At 38.4% G+C, this 18247-nt stretch overlaps 1 protein-coding gene across 3 annotated transcripts in view; it reads left to right on the top strand.

The window, feature by feature from the left end:
- The window catches only part of TXK (TXK tyrosine kinase), a 54657-nt gene that overhangs the window by 16136 nt on the left and 20274 nt on the right, over positions 1-18247 (top strand). Inside the window, exons 2-7 of one of the 3 annotated variants that reach the window (XM_045834415.1) lie at positions 3083-3137; positions 4008-4089; positions 4275-4377; positions 5448-5653; positions 8884-8949; positions 15256-15310. In XM_045834415.1, the coding sequence (XP_045690371.1) occupies positions 4028-4089; positions 4275-4377; positions 5448-5653; positions 8884-8949; positions 15256-15310 (492 nt within the window). In that variant the 5' untranslated portion in view covers positions 3083-3137; positions 4008-4027. Of the gene's footprint in view, positions 1-2939; positions 3138-4007; positions 4090-4274; positions 4378-5447; positions 5654-8883; positions 8950-15255; positions 15311-18247 lie in introns of those variants that run through there. The other 2 variants (XM_045834413.1, XM_045834414.1) reach the window with 2 other exon arrangements.

Raw genomic sequence — 18247 nt, 5'->3', positions numbered from 1 at the left:
AAATAAAATCTTAAAAAAAATTGAATTTGAAAACTTTCACATGGGGCTTTGGCATAGCATTTTGCCACAATCTACACCATACTTTGGCCTGCTTCGCTCATTTAGTAATCTGTATTTCACTTTGCATCTCCTGGCCTGGATAGATACGGATGTCTCTGAGGCTGAACGACAACACTGGAATAAATTGGTATGAATATAAATTAAAACCACTCCTTCCAGAGTAGACAGAGACCCCAAGTACCAATGCACCCTCTTTCTAAGGTGTGTTTTGGCAGTGGCTTCAGGCAAACACTACCAGGCGAAAACTGACACACAGTCAAAAGCAGTTGAAATCCAAACACTTAATAATGCAGAATGTTGTGCAGATTTTGGGGACTTAAATTCATTTTATTTTAGTCTCCAGAAATAAACCTTGGGATGGTCCTTGGAAAATGAGTAGTTTCTGGGTACAGGAAAAGGAAGAGTGAAAGTGACTAAATCGGAGTGAGTGGTGAAACAGCAATGGGAGCAAAGATAAGTAAATTGCCTGGGATTGCACTAAGACGGTATTTTTTAGAAACACAGTCCACTGGACCACTGATGTGTCTGTAGCCCAAAGATTGAGAAATGATTATGTCCAAATCAGAGAAAGGCAAGTAACTGATACATGAGTCTAGGTTTAGAAGGTCAACTTCAGTCAAAGGAAAGGGAACTAATATATATTAATTATTTTGCTTAATTGCTTTGTTCCTATCACCCCTATTCTACCCTGGAAAGATGACCTGTAGGGATTAAATGGGGTAGCTAGCCTCCATGCAGAGGCAGCCTGAAAGAGAGTGCTGAAATACAGTCCTCTAAGTACATCAGTCTCTTCACTTCATTAGGGCACGATAGTCTCAGCACTGACGTGCATTGACTCATGGGCAATGGCAAAAAGTTGGCCTGCTGGTTGGGAACGCTGAAAGAACAGGATCAGGAGACCAGTGCCAAGGAGATCTGGGGGAACGGAATGTATCTGAAACTCTTGCAGTGGGGAAAGATACCTACAAGGTGATCTCTTTTTGTGGAGTCATCCTCTTCTTGGTTTCGTTGATGATTGCTCAATGGTTCTCTAAATACTCTTACAGTGTGTCCCATAGTTCAGAAGCAGCTGGCTTGATACAACAGAGGAAGGGTCTGCTAACGGCTCAATTAGTATAATATCTAGGAGAGAACGTCTTGCAAAGCTGGAGTGGTGTCCAGTAAGATGCAGTAAATGTCTTAGATCGGCAGCAAATATCTGGCCAGAACGCATCAGTCTGGGAACAAAGGAGGAAGGATTGGAGAGGCCCCTCTCACCATTCAACCTAAAAACCCATTGGAGTACTGTTGTTCTCTTTCCCTCTGACCTTGGGTTTGGAGATTTCAGTGTCCAAGAGAAGAAAACTTTTCTTAGGGAATAATGGAGGTTGAATGCCCTCTGGCTGTTTTGGACCGATGGGCATAGAGGGAGTGAAACTCCTGATTACCAGGAGGGAATCGGGTTGGTGCTTCACAATGGGGACAAAGAGGACTTTGATGCCAATGGATGGACCCTGCTGGGTGTCTTCACTCTGTGCCCTTCTTCTGTGTTTCAGGACTTTAGAGGTGACACTAATTTAATCTTCTCAAAAACCCTATAACAATCACAGGTCTTCTTGATTACCCTCGTACTGTGTACACGACATTGTTCTAGGTACCTCACCTGAATTGATTCGATTAATCTTCACAGTATCTCACAGGCTAAATATGCTATTATTCTCATTTTACAGATAAGGAAACGTAAGTGCAGAACAATTAAGTAACTTGCCCAAACCCACAAAATTAGAGGTTAACCTCTGCCCTGTAAGGCTTTTCAAAAAGGGTAGGTATGATTATCTCATTTTTACAGATAGAAAAACAAAGAATTAGAGAAATAAAGGAATTTATCCCAGATGTAGTCAACCCCGCAGCTTAGACTCAAACCCAGATCTGTCTACCCTCAAAGCTAATGCTTGTGTTTAGCTGTGGCTGGTGTGGCTTTGTGGACTGAACACTGGTCTGCGAACCAAAGGGTCACTGGTTCAATTACCAGTCAGGGCCCATGACTGGGTTGCAGGCCAGGTCCCCCGTACGGAATGCGCGTGAGAGGCAACCACACATTGATATTTCTCTTCCTCACTTTCTCAGTCCTTTCCCCTCTGTCTGAAAAAATAAAATAAATAAAATCTTAAAAAAAAAAGCCAACGCTCATGTCCAACGCACTCTGCTTCCTTCATAACACTTTATTTTCCGGTGTGAACAGAAGAAAGAGCGGACTGTGAAAGGCAAATTCTACGAATATAAAACATTGTTTTGATAAATTTAAAATTTACTTGTTTAAAAAAATGCACATGTTTTAACTTAAATCAAATAAAGATTAAACTTGACGATAAAAGTGTAAGCATGACCCAAATTACTAAGCTATGTGGTTTTTTTCTTTAACTGTTTAGCTTGTATTGGACTTAATCCACAGAAACTTTGAAAGCCAAAAATTATACATATAAAAATATAAAAAATAAAATAAATATATGAAAATATATTTTGTATAAAATACATTAAATTATATTATTATAGAATATATTCTATTAAATAGAAAAATATATTTTATTATTTTTAAAATTTATACCATTTTATTTAATATATTTAAAATATGTTTTAAGGAAGTGTGATGACCTAATTTGAAATCACTGCTAGCAAATTTTCCCGAGAACATTGTTTTGGAATTCTATTCTTTTGTACATTTGTTAGCTGACATTAGCCCTGACTAAGGGCAAGTAGAATGCAGTGGTCATTGTTCTCAGACTGAGGAAATGCACAAACCAGACCCGGGGAGAAGAGCCTGAGAAGCAAAACCACATTGCTCAGGGTGCCAGTAACTCACATTTGCTGTAGTGGCAGGCTTTCGTCCGCTGCTAGTGGAGGAGGGCGTGGTGTCGGTGCTTCTTAACAATTCCTCTCGCCGCTGTCCTTGGGGATTTCCTCCTTTGGAATAGCACCACCAGCCTCATCTTTCAGATACCATGGGCCCACAGCTTTAAACAGTTGAGAATGCTCTGCTTTTCAGATAATACCATCCAGTCGATTTTCTGTTGTTGCTGTTGCTGTTCCGTGCAGAAGCGGTAAGTCTACTTTCTGAGACCAATGTATTGGAAATGGATTTATTCAGTTTCTTGATTGCCTGTTGACTGTGAAATGTGAATATTATGAACAAAAACATCATTTTGATAAATTCAGAATTTATTTATGGTTTTAAAAAAGCAAATTATCTTACTTAAATCAAATAAAGATTAAGTTTTTGGCACCTGCTGCTGCCCACCCTGGGAAACCCTCCTCCCATTTTTCCCTGTTGAATGCCTCTTCGTTTAAAACCACAGGTCAAATGTCAGGTCTCCTGTGATCCTTTCTTAGTCCTCTTGGATTTAATTGCTCTTTCAATTGTGTTCCCAAAGCATGCAATTTTGTTCTTTATATAATATTTATTTCATGTATGCTATTTATATGTCTGTGTCCCACTCCATAATTTTACCCATTATGGTCAAGAATTCTGTCTTATTCATTTGCATATCTCCCCACAACTATGGCTGTTTTCATACAGTGTGTCCAGCAATGATTGTCTAATAATAAAATCCAAGGCACTGTGAAATAGTCACAGGTAATATTTAATGGGAGTGTCTCGCATGTCAGACTGCACTAGAGGTTTGCATTTATTAGCTCAAGCAACTCTCAAAACCACCTATGGATTTTTACGATTTCCATTTTACAGATGAGGAAATCAAGGCTTAGAGAGGTTACATTGCTTGCCCAAGGTCACACTGTGAAATGGTAGAGCTGGGATTCAAACTCATGTTCTTAATTACTACACCATGTCTACTTACAACAACAGATACCATCAAATGAGGAAATGCATGTAAAATAATAAATGCTGTGCCTGACACAGAGTATGTTTTTGATGATCATGATTATAATTTTGTGTCCTTAATATTCACCAGACCTGTACAGAGCACGTGACATGTGTTTCCTCAATTTGGTTTCACAACAACCCTATATGCTCTTTGCATCTCTAGTTTCCAGGTAAGAAAAATCGAGTTCTGAGAGCCCAAGGAACTTGCCCAAGGAAATGGAGTTAGTCTTCTTTATTTAAAAAAGCCTTTGAAAAGAGACCTGGGTTTTTGTTCGAGTTTTGTGACAATCTAGTGGGTTTATAGATAACTTGGATAAAAAGAGTTACTCGTAACATGATTATTTTTTAATGTTAGGCAAGTGAGAACACAAATAAGCTTGAGCAAAGATGAAGAACTTTCAGAAACATACAGTCAGCATCGCAGGCGGTGGTTCAGTGACTTGCCAATTAAGAAGCAAGTGAGTATCATTTCAATGGGGGGTGAGGGTGGGGAGGGAGGAAGCTTGCTTTTTTAGGGTCTGCTCCATGAGATACTGTTTGCCACCATGTCCAGAGCCTAATACCATGCTTGGAACATAGTAAGTGCTCAATAAACATTCATTTAATAAATGAATTTTCTAGAAGAAAGCAAAAGAGAAAAAGATCAGATAACATAGCCTTCTGCTATATTTTGGAAGAATTTGGAACTAGACGGTGAGTTAGAAAAAAAAAATGTATTCTGGCTACTGCCATTTTGAGGCCAGGATTAATTTTCAGTTTGGTGTTGGGAGAAACAGTGTTCTTAGGAAGCATGGCAAACCCAAACCCAAACCCAAACTTACAGCATGTGAAAGAAAAGAGCTTTTCTTCTACCAAGAGAGAAGAATCCTAAAGACAAAGTGAAACTTTTAGGGGGGAAATCAAGTTTTAAGAATTATGACCTGAAAAAAATATAATGCAATACTGACAAGAGAATTTGTGCTTTTGAAAACTTATAAAACGATTAGTGTGTTACTGGGTGCGATAGTTGGTCATTTCCTATGTTTATGGCACTCTGGCTTCTGCCTTGGTACAGCTGAACAGAAGGAGGAAGGCAGCAGGCAAATAAGCTCTATGCCACTGCTGCCGCTTCTCCTTCTCCTTCTTCTTCTCCTCCTCCTTCTCCTCCTCCTCCTTCTCCTCCTCCTCCTTCTCCTCCTTCCTCTTCTTCTTCTTTTCCTTCTCCTTCTTCTTTTTATTATTGTTCAAGTACAGTTGTCTCCATTTTCCCGCCACCACTTTCCCCCTCCTGGCCCACCCCCACCTCCCACCCTCACTCCTTCCCCTCTTTGGCTTTGTCCATGGGTCCTTTATTCATGTTCCTTGAGGACCCTTCCCCTTCTTTCCCTGTTATCTCCCTCCTCCCTCCCCGCTGGTTATTGTCAGTTTGGAACCTAATCAACAAAACAAACAAGCAAGCAAAATATAAGCAGAGACATGGATTTGCCTCTTCTTATTAGGACACATTGCTAAAACAGTAGTGCAACTACTCGCTGCTTGGTTTTCCCAGTCCAACAGGGGCCATGTGCAACCATCAAAACGCAAGCCGCTGCCTCCCCTCCCATCCCCTGAGGTCGCTAAAGAGAAGATCCACGTCAAGGCGCTGTATGATTTTCTGCCCAGAGAGCCCTGTGACTTAGCATTGAAGAGAGCAGAGGAGTACCTGATACTGGAGAAGTACAACACTCACTGGTGGAAGGCAAGAGACCGTTGGGGGTAAGATTGGTGGCTTGGTCCTTGTCAAATTCCTCCTCTTTCGTCCCCTAAAGACTTCTGAAGCATAAAGAAGACTGTTTAAGGGCTCCATTTCTCCAGGCTGATAACTCTTCCTCCTGTGTGAGGGGAAACCTGTCCTCCACGCCTCCCCGTCTGAATGAGAACGTATTTCAGCAGCCCTGTGATTTCGGCAGACCCTGAGAAGCAGGGAGACCCGGCTTCACATCCCAGTGCTGCCACGTTCGATTGGGTCCTTTGGGCAAGCCACTTACCCTCTCTGTTTTCCTTTCTTTGCTTAAATTGAGCTATAATTGACATATAACATTATATGAGTTCCAGGTATACAACATAATGATTCAATATTTATATATATCATAAAATGATCACCAGAATTAAGTCTAGTTAACATCTGTCACCATAGTTCAGAATTTTTTTCTTGTAATGAGAACTTCAAAGATACAGTTTCTTTTCATCTTTCAAATATGTGATACGGGACTATTTACTCTAGTCCCCATGCTGTGTGTGCTTCTCCAGGACTTACTGGCTTTGTCACTGGGCATTTGTATCTTTTGACCTTCTCCCCCCACTTCATCTGCCCCCAACCTCACCCACACCCCCATCTCTGGCAACCTCCAATCTGTTCGCTTTATCTGTGACCATTTTTTTAAATGAAAAATAAAGTTTTAGATTCCACCTATAAGTGACATCATACAGTATTTGTCTTTCTCTGTCTGCCTTATTTTACTTAGCATAATGCCCTGAAGTTCCATCTACATTGTCACAAATGGAAAGATCTAATTCTCATTATATGATTTGGCCATAAATAAGAATCAAACCTTGTCATTTGTATATATCTTGTCATATACATTTATATGTATTTATTTATATATATATATAAATCTTGATACACATACACACATACACACACATGAATGAGGAGAAACCCTCCCCAAAAGGAATTTATTTATAAAAATTGAATATTCTTACATGTTTAAATTTCAGTCACTTTCAAAGTACTCTCCATTTCATGCAATATACCTACCAAGATGTTTTTTCCACTGCTCAAAACAATTTTTTGAACTCATCGATTTTGATGCCTTTTCGGGCTTCTACCATTTTTTGTTTCACTTCTTCCACATCGGTAAAATGTTTCCCTTTGAGGACTTTCTTCATCCAGGGAAACGAACAAACAAAAAAGTCACTCAGGGTGAGATCAGGTGAATAGGGAGTGTGGGGCACAGGAGGCATGCAGTTTTTGGTCAAAAAATGCTGAACACTCAGCTCAGTGTGGGCAGGTGTGCTCCTAAATCACCCATTGTGAAATGGGCGAACAGGGTCAAAGAGTCTTCAAAAAAAACTTCACTGAAGCCGTATGCAGCCTCTCACAACAATACCAGCAGGTACACTGATACACATGGGTTCCCAGAACACTCACCTAGTAGGGGAAGCCTGTACTACAAGGGCCCCACCCTCCAGAAGATAATTCCAGTTTTTCACATTTTCTTTATCCGTTCTTCCATCAATGGGTAATTAAGTTGGTTCCATATATATATCTTGGCTATTGAAATTAATGCTGCAATGAAAATTGGGGTACACATATCTTTTTGAATTAGTGTTTTTTCCCTTTAGATATATAACTAGAAGTGGAAGTCCTGGATCATATGCTAGTTCCATTTTTAATAAGTTTTTACTTCTTTCTTTGTAAATGGGAATAATAACTCCTACATTGGTTCTTACTGAGATTTATACTTTCTCTGGGAATTTGACCTTGTTTTTCCTGTTACGCTCTGAGGTAGGAACAGAAAGAGTATCTTACTTATTTTTACATTTCCACGATGACTAGTTTTGGAAGTAGGTGTGAATTAAGTAGGAAAGGAAAGAAGACCCTTGGACGCAGGCAGACTTCATGTCGGTTGCAACGGACTGTCGATGCCTGACTGAGTCCTGGGTAGAGAAGGGTTCTGAGGAGTTTCGGGGCTCCCTGGGAGAGCGTGCTGGCACTGATTCTGATCTCCATCAGGATTTGGAGGTTATAAATAGAAAAAATCTTTTACAAACGATCTGGAGACTATAAGTACCTAAGTACCAGAAGCATCTATATTACGTGCCCTCTTTCTTTATATTTCCCTGATTGTTCGGCTGTCCTACCAGTTCTTAGTTTGGGCTCGACATGTGACAGAGGCGTTTCAGTGGGGAGGGAGTTACATGAGCAGGTACACGACTGGGTGTTTAGCCACTTCTGCAGGTGGCCTATTGACATGACTCGGATGGAAACAAACAAACAACCAATTAAATTTTAACTTCAAAGTTAGCAAGTGAATATTGTTTTTCATAATATGCATACATGATAAATATTGCCCAAATTCTGCTTTGCCACATCTCCAAATTCAGTCTCTTTCTCCAAAGTAAGCACCATTATTCATTTAGTGAATGAGCATCTTCAATGCACTTTCTTTTCTAAAATTTTTTGTTGTTGTACTACAGTTGTCCCATTTTTTCCCTTTGTCAATGCACTTTCATGCACATATTCAAATACATGGTATAGTTTGCAGATATAATTTATGTAAATCTAATCACACTTTATGCATTGTTCTGCAACTTGCTTTTATTTCCCAATAATATGTCTTGGGGATCATTTTGTAGTTTCAAATGTTGGTGAAGGTGTAGGAAAAGAACATCCTCGCCCTGCAGATGGGTGGGTAAATTGGTGTATCCTCCTTCTAGGCAATTTGCTGTATCTGCTGAAAGATGCACATGCTCAGTGACCCAGCCATGACCCTACTTTGTGTCTGTAAGAAATATTCGTACTTGTGCACAAAAAGTCAGGTCACTGTACTAGGGACTAAACTAGTGGCTAAACTAGAATATTTACTCTATCAAATACTCTGCAGCAATTGAAAAGAATTAAGCCAATATCTTTGTATTGCTCTGTTGTTAACCTAGTCACTATGACGTCCCAATGGTCATGTAAGTGACCCTTTTCCTCTTTAAAAAGATTCTGGTGTCATAAAACATCCTAAACTACTCACATTGTAAGTCAGAATCTTAGTATTTATTATACAGAGATTTTAGTTAAATGTGAAAATGGAAAACCTGTTTTCCTCTTTTAACAACTTAATCAATAAAATGAATTGGATTCCCCTGCATCCTTGACATTTTAAAAGAATTGTTGCCATGATAATGCCAGAAACATGCAAATATTTTGATTTTTGTTTTGTCTTTTGTTGTAGGAATGAAGGCTTAATCCCAAGCAACTACGTGGCTGAAAACAAACCAAGTAATTTAGAAATATATGAGTAAGTGTCCCCCAAAGTACATCCTATGGTTAGTCTATGAAAAGCAGGTACGTTTGGAAGCTTTTAGATGTAGATACTGTTTTTGGTCTAAAAAAGGAAAAGAAAGTAACACATTTGGTAGCTCTAGCAAAGGAGATCTTTGATCCTTATAATGGTTGATTCAGAAACTTCTTTCTTGTACTTGTTTTTGTTTCATATTTTATAGCCACTTTTTTTTGTTTTAACAGCGACAGCATGAAATCAAACACTCATCTTGCACTTGTTTTAGTATATGTCCTAAATGGAAAATTAACTATTGAAAAAGTGACATTAAATTTCCAGTGAGTGGTAAATTGGACTTAATATATAGACACATCACTATATTTTGGCTCATGTTTTGAAATGTTTTAGAAATAGCAGATGATAAGAACTAGACCAATGGTATAGTTGGCAAGGACATTTGGCAGGTTTGCTGGAGTCCTGCTTAGAAACTTATTTTTGCTGTACAGACTTGGAAAATAGAGGAGATCTCAGCAATCACTTTTTTTAGCCCCTCATTCTGCAGATAAGAAGCTACGGTTGAGAGATTAATTTATACGTAGAGAGTAGCAGAGCGGGGAGTAGCCTTTTATAAATCTAGGTTTAGTTGAGCCCTTGGGTGCCCTCGGGTAGATACTTATTTGCAGTTAGCACATGCTTCCCAGCTGCTGGCAGTAGGTGATGAAAGTGATGGACTGGGGCAGTAAGGCAGGTGCTTCTCTGAGAACCAGGCAGCAAATATCAGTTGAATGAGAGAACCCCCTTGCTCTGCCCTGCTACGAATTGAAGTCCACCCAGAGGCCAGACTCAGCACATCTCTTCCCTAAAACAGACCCAGTTTTAAAAGAGTCGGTGAATAGTGCTCACTTTATAGGAGAGGAAAACAGGTGACCTCAGGGCACATGGCGCATCTACAGAGCCTTTCCAGCCTCCTCTGTGAGCTGCTTCTCAGGCCAGTTCCCTCTCCCAAGTCACTCTCCCTGGCTCCTTCTAGGGCCTCTTCTCTCTCCTCCCCTCCTTCACTCAGCCTGTCGTCCCACTCTCTTGACCTGTGTCATTTAGCTCCGCTCTAAAATCCCAGTGTCCGCTCAGTGAAACACAGTCCTCAGGTGGCTGCACCTACCTTCCTGGGGAAACACTTGCACAGCTGTGTGCGGGTACTTGTGGATGGTCCGTACGGGTCTCCCGCTGCCCCCTGCTAATGCTGACCAACTCAGACAGGTTTCTTGGTCTTTTGTCTTCTTGCTTTTTTTCTTTTTAATACTTTTTTTTTCAATTACAGATGACAGAGTGTTATATCAGCTTCAGGTGTACACTCTAATGATTAGACATTCGTGTAACTTACAAAGTAATCCCCTTGATAAATCTGGTACCCACCTGACACCATGCGTAGTTATTACAATCTCATTGCCTGCATTCCCTGTGCTGTACTTTACATCCCCGCGACAATTCTGTAACTACCAATCTGTCCTTCTTACTCCCTTTACCTTTTCCACCCATCCCTCCAACCCCACTCCCATCTGGCAACTGTCAAAATGTTCTCTGTATGTATGAGTCACAAATAGGTCTCTTTGAAGGCCAGGCCAGGGAAGTGGCCTGGGCCTTTTAGAAAAATTAGAAAAATAAGACTTTATTTTCATATTATAATCCGAATTTGGATTTTCTGGGTGACAAAAGGAGACATGTGTAGAGGTACCCAACACAGTGTCTGGTTAGTGAGCCTTCACTCACTAACCCGCAGCCTTCTTTTCCTTTCTTTCCTTTTTAAATTAATTTGCTTGTTGCGGCCCCTGTTTAGACTGGGCTTGGAATCTGACTTTAACAGCCTGTAGATATTGGATCATTTGAATTAAACTCCTTTGAGGTTAGAATGACCATCTCATTTCCACGGTTTGTGTCTTCAAAAGTTATTTTCTTTAATGACTTCAGTTATGAGAAGGCTGCTTTTTAACTTTATTGCTATTTCTTTGAAAAAGGTTTATTAAAATATAGATATAATAATTATCACTAAAAGTTGTCAACCCTTTATTAGGTGCCAAGTACTGTTCTACTGACCATACAGGAATTATGGTCCTAGGTTGATATACTGCAGTGTGGACTCAGAAATTGGGAAAATCTGGGTTCAAATCCTTGCATTGCCACTGACTCAGGCTTTGGCTGTAGGCAAACTTACCTAATGTCTCTAAACCTCCGAGTGATCTGGAAACTGGGAACAATAATACCTGTCCCATACTGTACATAGTAAATGTTCAATAACTTCTAGCAATTATCATTATTTCCTTGAACTGTGAAAATAACAAGAGAGGCATTTACCATGTGAACCACCTTGCCTAGTATTACAGGTGTACTACATGGCTTTGTTATTTCAGTCCCCCAAATCCCTTCAGTTGTCCGATCTTTATTGTACCCTTATGACGTACCACATGTTAGCTTTTTCAGACACTGCAGATGCAGCCCAGAACATACAGAGGCAGTCCCTGCTTCCATGAAACTTACAGCTTCATGGGACCAGAGATGTTAGCTCCAAACTCACACCTAAGTATGTAATTCTAAATTGCAGGGTTAGGAGGGAACAGTGTGGGACACTAGGAGAAATCAATGGAGAAGGGGTATAATTTAGATGAGGGGGGGTTGGGGAAGGCCTTTCTGAGGAAGTGGCTGAGGCTAAAGGCAGTCAGGGCGCCGATGGGGGAAGGAGTGCGATGTCAGTGTGGGCTTCTGACATCCCAGGGGAGCATCTGTATGTAGAAATATTACCGTGGTTTTAAATGAATATCCAATGATCAACAATACAATGAATGTATGCATTGTTGTTTCTTTTTCCGTAAAATAAGACACATTTTTCATTTTCAGCAATAACTTTATTGATTTGGATATTTTGAGTATGTTGAATATCTCCCATGTGGTATAACGCTGGTCATTCTCAATTAATGTCACAATTTGTTCACTATCAACTTCAACTGGCCTAGTTGACCATGCAGCTTTGTCCAGCGAGAAATCTCCAACACAAACCTTCGTGAATCACTTTTGACCCATTTGATCAGTCACAGCACTTTTTTCATACACTGCACAAATCTTTTTTTGTCTTTTAGTTGCATTTTTATCTTCCTTGAAATAATGAAGCATAGTATGCCAAAAGTGTTGCTTGTTTTCTTCCATCTTCAATATTAACATGGCTACACAAAAATTCACACATTTTTGTGTTTTTTTTTTTTTTTTAAGCTACACTAACCTCCTCCCAGGACCAATCTGGATTTACAACTAAATTGTAGAGAAATCATCTTTTTTTTCTTCTTTTTTAAAAAAAGATTGTATTTATTTATTTTTAGAGAGAGAGAAGGGAGGGAGAAAGAGAAGGAGAGAAACATCAATGTGTGGTTGCCTCTCATGTGCCCCCCACCAGGGACCTGGCCCACAACCCAGGAATGTGCCCTGACTGGGAATCGAACCAGCAACCCTTTGGTTCGCAGGCTGGCATTCAATCCACTGAGCCACACCAGTCAAGGCTTTATGTTTTTTTAATGCATGCTGATATGACAGTGGTCACAATACAATCTAACAAAATTGTTTCAAATGAAGTTAAAGACAACTAAGTGCTACTAGAGCCATCTTACAGAAAAAACCAAACAAACCTTTTGGCCAACCCAATAAAAACCTAGTTTTCAGTAAGCCTTCAAATTGAATTTATAAATCTTTACATATTATTTATAAATATAAAATTATAAACTATTACCTTAATTCACACTCAACATATTAAGTGTCCTTCTACAATCAGTCCTATTTATAAGCTCAGTTAATTAAATTTCCTGAAACATTTAACTTCATTGATAAGCAGAATAAATGCAATTTTCTTTTTAAATACTTCATATGCCAGACATGGCAAATTTGCCATTGTAATAACTGTAAGTCGCTGCATTATCCTGGAAATTCGATAAACTAAACATTTGTGGCGAATCAGATAAATTAAGCTTATGTGGTAAATCAAGTTCTCCTTAGCATACAACTATTTTAAAATGAGTCAAATTCTCTTAAACTTCAAATACAAAGTATAATATTAATTTTAAATTTTAAATCAGAGGCAAAACCCAATATGCCAGAGTCTCTTAAAATTCCAGATATTTTAAATATCAAACATTGATTATCCTGACCTTTACAGAAGTATGGGTCTGATTTATATCATTATCTCTAGACTGTGTTGTCTAGGTATGGGTTACAGGCTTCCTGATTTAAAAAACAAAACAAAACAAAACAAAACAAAACTCTTCTAACTTTTACCATCTGATTTAATTCTAAAACACCACACCTCCTTCAGTTATATTCATCCAATTTTCTTCCTGCCTGTGGAATCCCGTATTATTTTAAAGAATCCTAAGTATATCACATATTTCTATCTGGGTCTTTGGTTACTCCTTTGAAAGCATTCTAATGACATACACACAGATTTTAAATTTACATTTAATCAATACAATATATTTACTTCTTTATTATCATAATAAGTACAAAGCAACAAAGCTAACACTGATATGATAGTGGGTGAAAAGCTTTCAGAAAACATGCGATATGTGTTCACTTTTAAGAAGAGCCATAAAGTGGTTGTGTTTTTCAGATACAACATGTGAGTGAGTTATAATCATTATTGTCCCATTAACACATGTATTTCACAAGTTCGCCACTGGGGGCCCCTTTAAACTGACACCCTGCATCTTTAACTCTGTAACAGGTGGTCTCCAACTCATCTTGAAATTCCCTGCACAATATTAATAATCATTAGAAAGTACTAAATAATCACAGTTGAACATCACGGTTACTCTTATTCCCACCAGTGATAAGTAGTTAACATTATTTTATCTAAAATTGTCTGTAATTATCCCTATTCTCTATGGTTCATCTTTTTAAAGGCTTATTTTCATTTTAAGAGCATTAGTGTTCTGAATACCCGGCCATTTTAATTTCGTGGCAGCTTTCTACTACTGGAGGTTAGGGGAAGTCCATGTGATAAGATCAATTCCATCCTCAAAGTCAGGTGTGAGTTTCATTCAGCCGCCACCTGGCCCACCCACTGTGACTCAGTGCCCAGGCATACATGTGTTCTTCCTTCCCCTGTCCATAAACATAGCACTTCTGGTAATATTCGATTAGCACTTTTTAAAATCTTTTTTTGAAATGAAAGTTTTTCCATTGTTCTTTCTCTCCTTGGTTCTACCATTTCCCCTTTCTTGCACAATGTTTGCTTATTGACTAAGTATTGTCACACCAAACTATTTATTTAAATTACAGTGTTATTTAATTGTGATAACTGTGTACGCTTCTGGTAATTCTAAAGCAGTGATTTTCAACTGGTGTGCCGGAAGAATTTTAAAAGTGTGCAGTACCTGACTATTCAGCAGAGGACTGACTTTTTTTCCTTTAGATTGTCAGATAAAAAAAAAAATTACAACAGCCAACACAACAGTAGCTGTCCTGTGTGGATGAATCAAAATTATACCTACTTTTGTCAGATCAGCAAAACATAAAATACCATTTTGGTGTGCTGCAGAATTTTAGTCATTACTTTATGTGTGGAATGAAACGAATAAGGTTGAAAATCATTGCTCTAAAGTCGTATAGTGACATGTTTTATGCAGAAGTAACAGCAAGATCAGAGGCAGAAAAGGGCTTGGTGAATTTGAGGAAAGAAAGAATCCCTACTGGCTGAAGCTGAGTGTGTGAGCAGAGAATGAGGCAGTAGATGAGGCTGGAGAGGGCGTGTGGGGCAGGGTTATATATTGACTGTTCCGTTCGCTCTACCCAACTGCTAACCTTACTACCAGTTAACGTATTTAGGAAAGTCAGATTGTTAGAGTGGGTTTTGATTTTGGGACAGTAACATAGCACGTACAAAAGCATGCAAATAAGAAGTTCCTGAGTAGAAAGAATCAAGTATTTTTTAGTGTGTCTACCAAAGCTCAGTGAAGTGTTTATTGAAGGTGATGACTTCCTAACCACACACATTTCATGGACATTTTCAGGAGGTTAAGTTGTTCAAAACTGTGTACTAAGTTTGTGTCAGAAAGTTAATTGAAATATAATAGAATAAACTAGATATTGCAGTTAATTTAGTCTAATAGACTAAATTAATAGTAATAGACACTAATAGTACAGTATTGTCTATCTGAATTTTTTTAAAAAGCACTCCACTTTCTAAAAATAATTTCTGGAGTAAGTTCTTTAAAACAAGGAAAATAGAATGTGTTGTTGTTTTTTTTGGAAAAAAATAAAATTTAAAAATCATTTTTATTGCTTTTACAGGTGGTACCATAGAAATATTACCAGAAATCAAGCAGAACGTCTTTTGAAACAAGAGGTAATTCAATTTATTCCTCAATAAATCTGTTTCAAAATTTCTGAGAGAAGTACATTATAAAGAAAGACCTTACCCAATTAAAAAGTTTTATGACTTTCTGTTCTTTTTAGTTTTATAGTATTATTATCTCATCTTTATTTTTTTGATGTCATAAACTAGTCGTCTTTGTACAGATTCTATTTTCTATTGATTTTCATCATAACTTCAGAAATGTGTTTTTCCCGAAATAATTTCAACGGCACCATTCTACAGCCCTCTCATTCACTCTGAAGTGCATTCTACCAGCACAGTCTACATTAGAACTGCCTGTGCACCTTTGCACCCATGCCAGTCAAATACATAACCTGTCCTCATGAGCTTAGCTTTGGCTCATTAAAAACACAAACAGAAAAATGCGCAGCACGGCCCTTTCTTTGTCCTTTGGGAACAAAGGGAAGAGTAAGGTAGCCAAAATATCAAGCTCAGATCAAAACTGCTCATTTAGGTAAAAACAAAATAAAACTGAATATGGTTTAAATTTCCAACTGACGGTAAAGATTATCTGTGGGTAAAAGTAGAGTCAAAACTAGAAACTAGGTGAGAGATATGTGTGTCACTGTGCACTGCTGTCGGATGTTGAGGAAATCTAGAAAGATAAGTGAGAAAGAATCAGTTCTGTAACTAAAAACTCAATGCCAGTAACGGCTCAGGTCTCAGGGAGGGTCCAGGTCATAGCTGGGGGATAGGCACGCATGAGGGACCCAGCCCCAGCCTCGGGGGGGGGGGGCAGGGCTGGAGGTGGAGGTCAGGCCTGGCTTCACGGACTAGGTCTGACCTGTTAGTCCACACGCCTGACGGAGTGCGGCAGCAAATGTGGTATCTGCCTGGCACGGTGGCTGCAGGTTGCTTTCTGGACAGTGATCTTTGGAGGTCCAGAATGAACACAGAAGATGTTATGATAGACAGGCAGACGTGGAGAAGGGAAGTCCAGACAGAGATCCACAGCACGCCAGGTGATCACAGGTAACAGCTAGAATTGCTGGGCTGGGCAGGGTCAGCCCAGTTTTTCTATATAATATAAGAAAATAAAATACAAGAAAATAGGTTTTGTTCATTTTTCTGTAGTATTTGCCTTTTAAACTAACTCATGTATATTTTAAAAATATATTCTGCATACCAATCTTTTGTTGTGCATTACAATTATAGCTATGTTACAAATATATTCTTCTGATTTCTGGCTTTAAAGAAATTTTATGCTCTTTTATACAGAATTTCTAAAAATGTTAACATCAAAATTTTCAATATTTCTCTTGTGGCTTCTACTTTTTTGTTTATTTACTCTAAAGAAATTCCTCTCATCATGAAATAATAAAGGAATTTTATGTTTTCCTTTAAATTCCTTTAAATATTTTAAAGATTTGCTTTTCACATTTAGGTCTTTAGTCTGTTTGGGGGTGGTGGTTAGAGGTAGGGAGAAAGTAAAAAATTTGAGGTCTGTCCAGAAGGCATCCAGCCATACACCATGAAGAATAGAGACATTTATTGAAGATACAAGATTCACAAAACATTGTACATGGGACAATGATGCCTCAGTTCCCTTCAAAGTAGGCACCTTGGGATCTCAGTTCTCCCAGTTGCCATCAACTGCCCTGTTATATTTTCCTGAATCTCATCAACAGTCTGAAATCTCTTCCTTTTCTAAGGTGATTTTAGTTTTGGGAAAAGCCAGAATTTGCAGGGTGCCAAATCTGGCTGTAGTGGGGTTGAGTCACCTGGGTGATTTGATGTTTTGCCAAAAAACTCTGCACGAGACTTGATGCATGAGTGGGTGCATTATTGTGATGAAACTGCCAATCACCAGTTGCCCATAGCTGTGTCTTTTGAATCATCCTAATAGTTCCTATGGAGAAATGTTAAGCTTAACACAAAATTTGATGCAAATTTACTGCTCTACCTGCTCAGTCATTCTGAATGTGATGGTCATACAGCACACATGCTCACTCAACAGCATCTACTGCCCCCTCTGACTAGTACAGTGAAGTCATCATTGTTTATTCATGTACACTGCAGTCCACTCTTATTGGATGCCAGGTTATATCAATGTTGTGCAAACTATTCTCATTATATTAATAATGACTGGGTTTTTTCTGGACAGACCTGGTATACACATATTTTCCTATATATCATAAAATATTTTTGTAATTTACACATTTTATAATTTTTATTTAAAAATATGCTTGGGTTAAATCCTGCTCAGTCATGAGGCATTTAATTGGTTAGAGTATCATCTTGTTATGTAAGGTTGCAGGTTCAATCCCCAGTCAAGGCATGTACAAGAATCAATCAATGGGTGCATAAATAAATGGAACAACAAATTGATGTTTCTATCTCTCTCAAAAGAATCAATAAATAAGGGGAGGTAGGAGGGGATAATGGGGAGAAAGGGGGAAGGATTGTTAAGGAACATGTCTAAAGGACACATGGACCAAGTCAAAGGAGGATAGGATTGAGGGTGGGAGGTGGGAATTGGGGGGAGTGGTGGGGAGAAAATGGAGACATTTTTATTTGAATAACAATAAAAAATAAAAAAAGAGAAAATATAAAATATTAAAAATATAATAAAATAAAAATATATTTCTGGTTTGGGTTTCCTAATATATGATTTAGCGTTTGTCCTGTTATGTTCAGAGTGAGTCAGGCTTCTAATTTTCCATTCTCTTTTGTCTGGTTCTAGTAAGCAGATCTTTCACTACTGACTTAGTTTCCTTTTCTTTTTGAGATGTTTGATAATTTATCTTTATTTAGAGAATTGCCTATTTTATATTTATTTTCAAATTTATTGCATACATTATTTGTAGAAGTATCCTATAATTTTTATTTCATATTTTAATAGTATGTTCACATGATTCCAAAATCAAAAGGGTCTGAAAAGTTTTCTTTCCTCCTGTCCCCAAGCCA

The sequence above is a fragment of the Phyllostomus hastatus genome, unplaced genomic scaffold, assembly GCF_019186645.2.
Source record: "Phyllostomus hastatus isolate PE091 unplaced genomic scaffold, TTU_PhHast_1.1 phas_contig_196, whole genome shotgun sequence".
Taxonomy (NCBI): domain Eukaryota; kingdom Metazoa; phylum Chordata; class Mammalia; order Chiroptera; family Phyllostomidae; genus Phyllostomus; species Phyllostomus hastatus.
The sequence above is the reverse complement of the archived record's forward strand: the minus strand, read 5'-3'. Positions and strand labels throughout refer to the sequence as shown.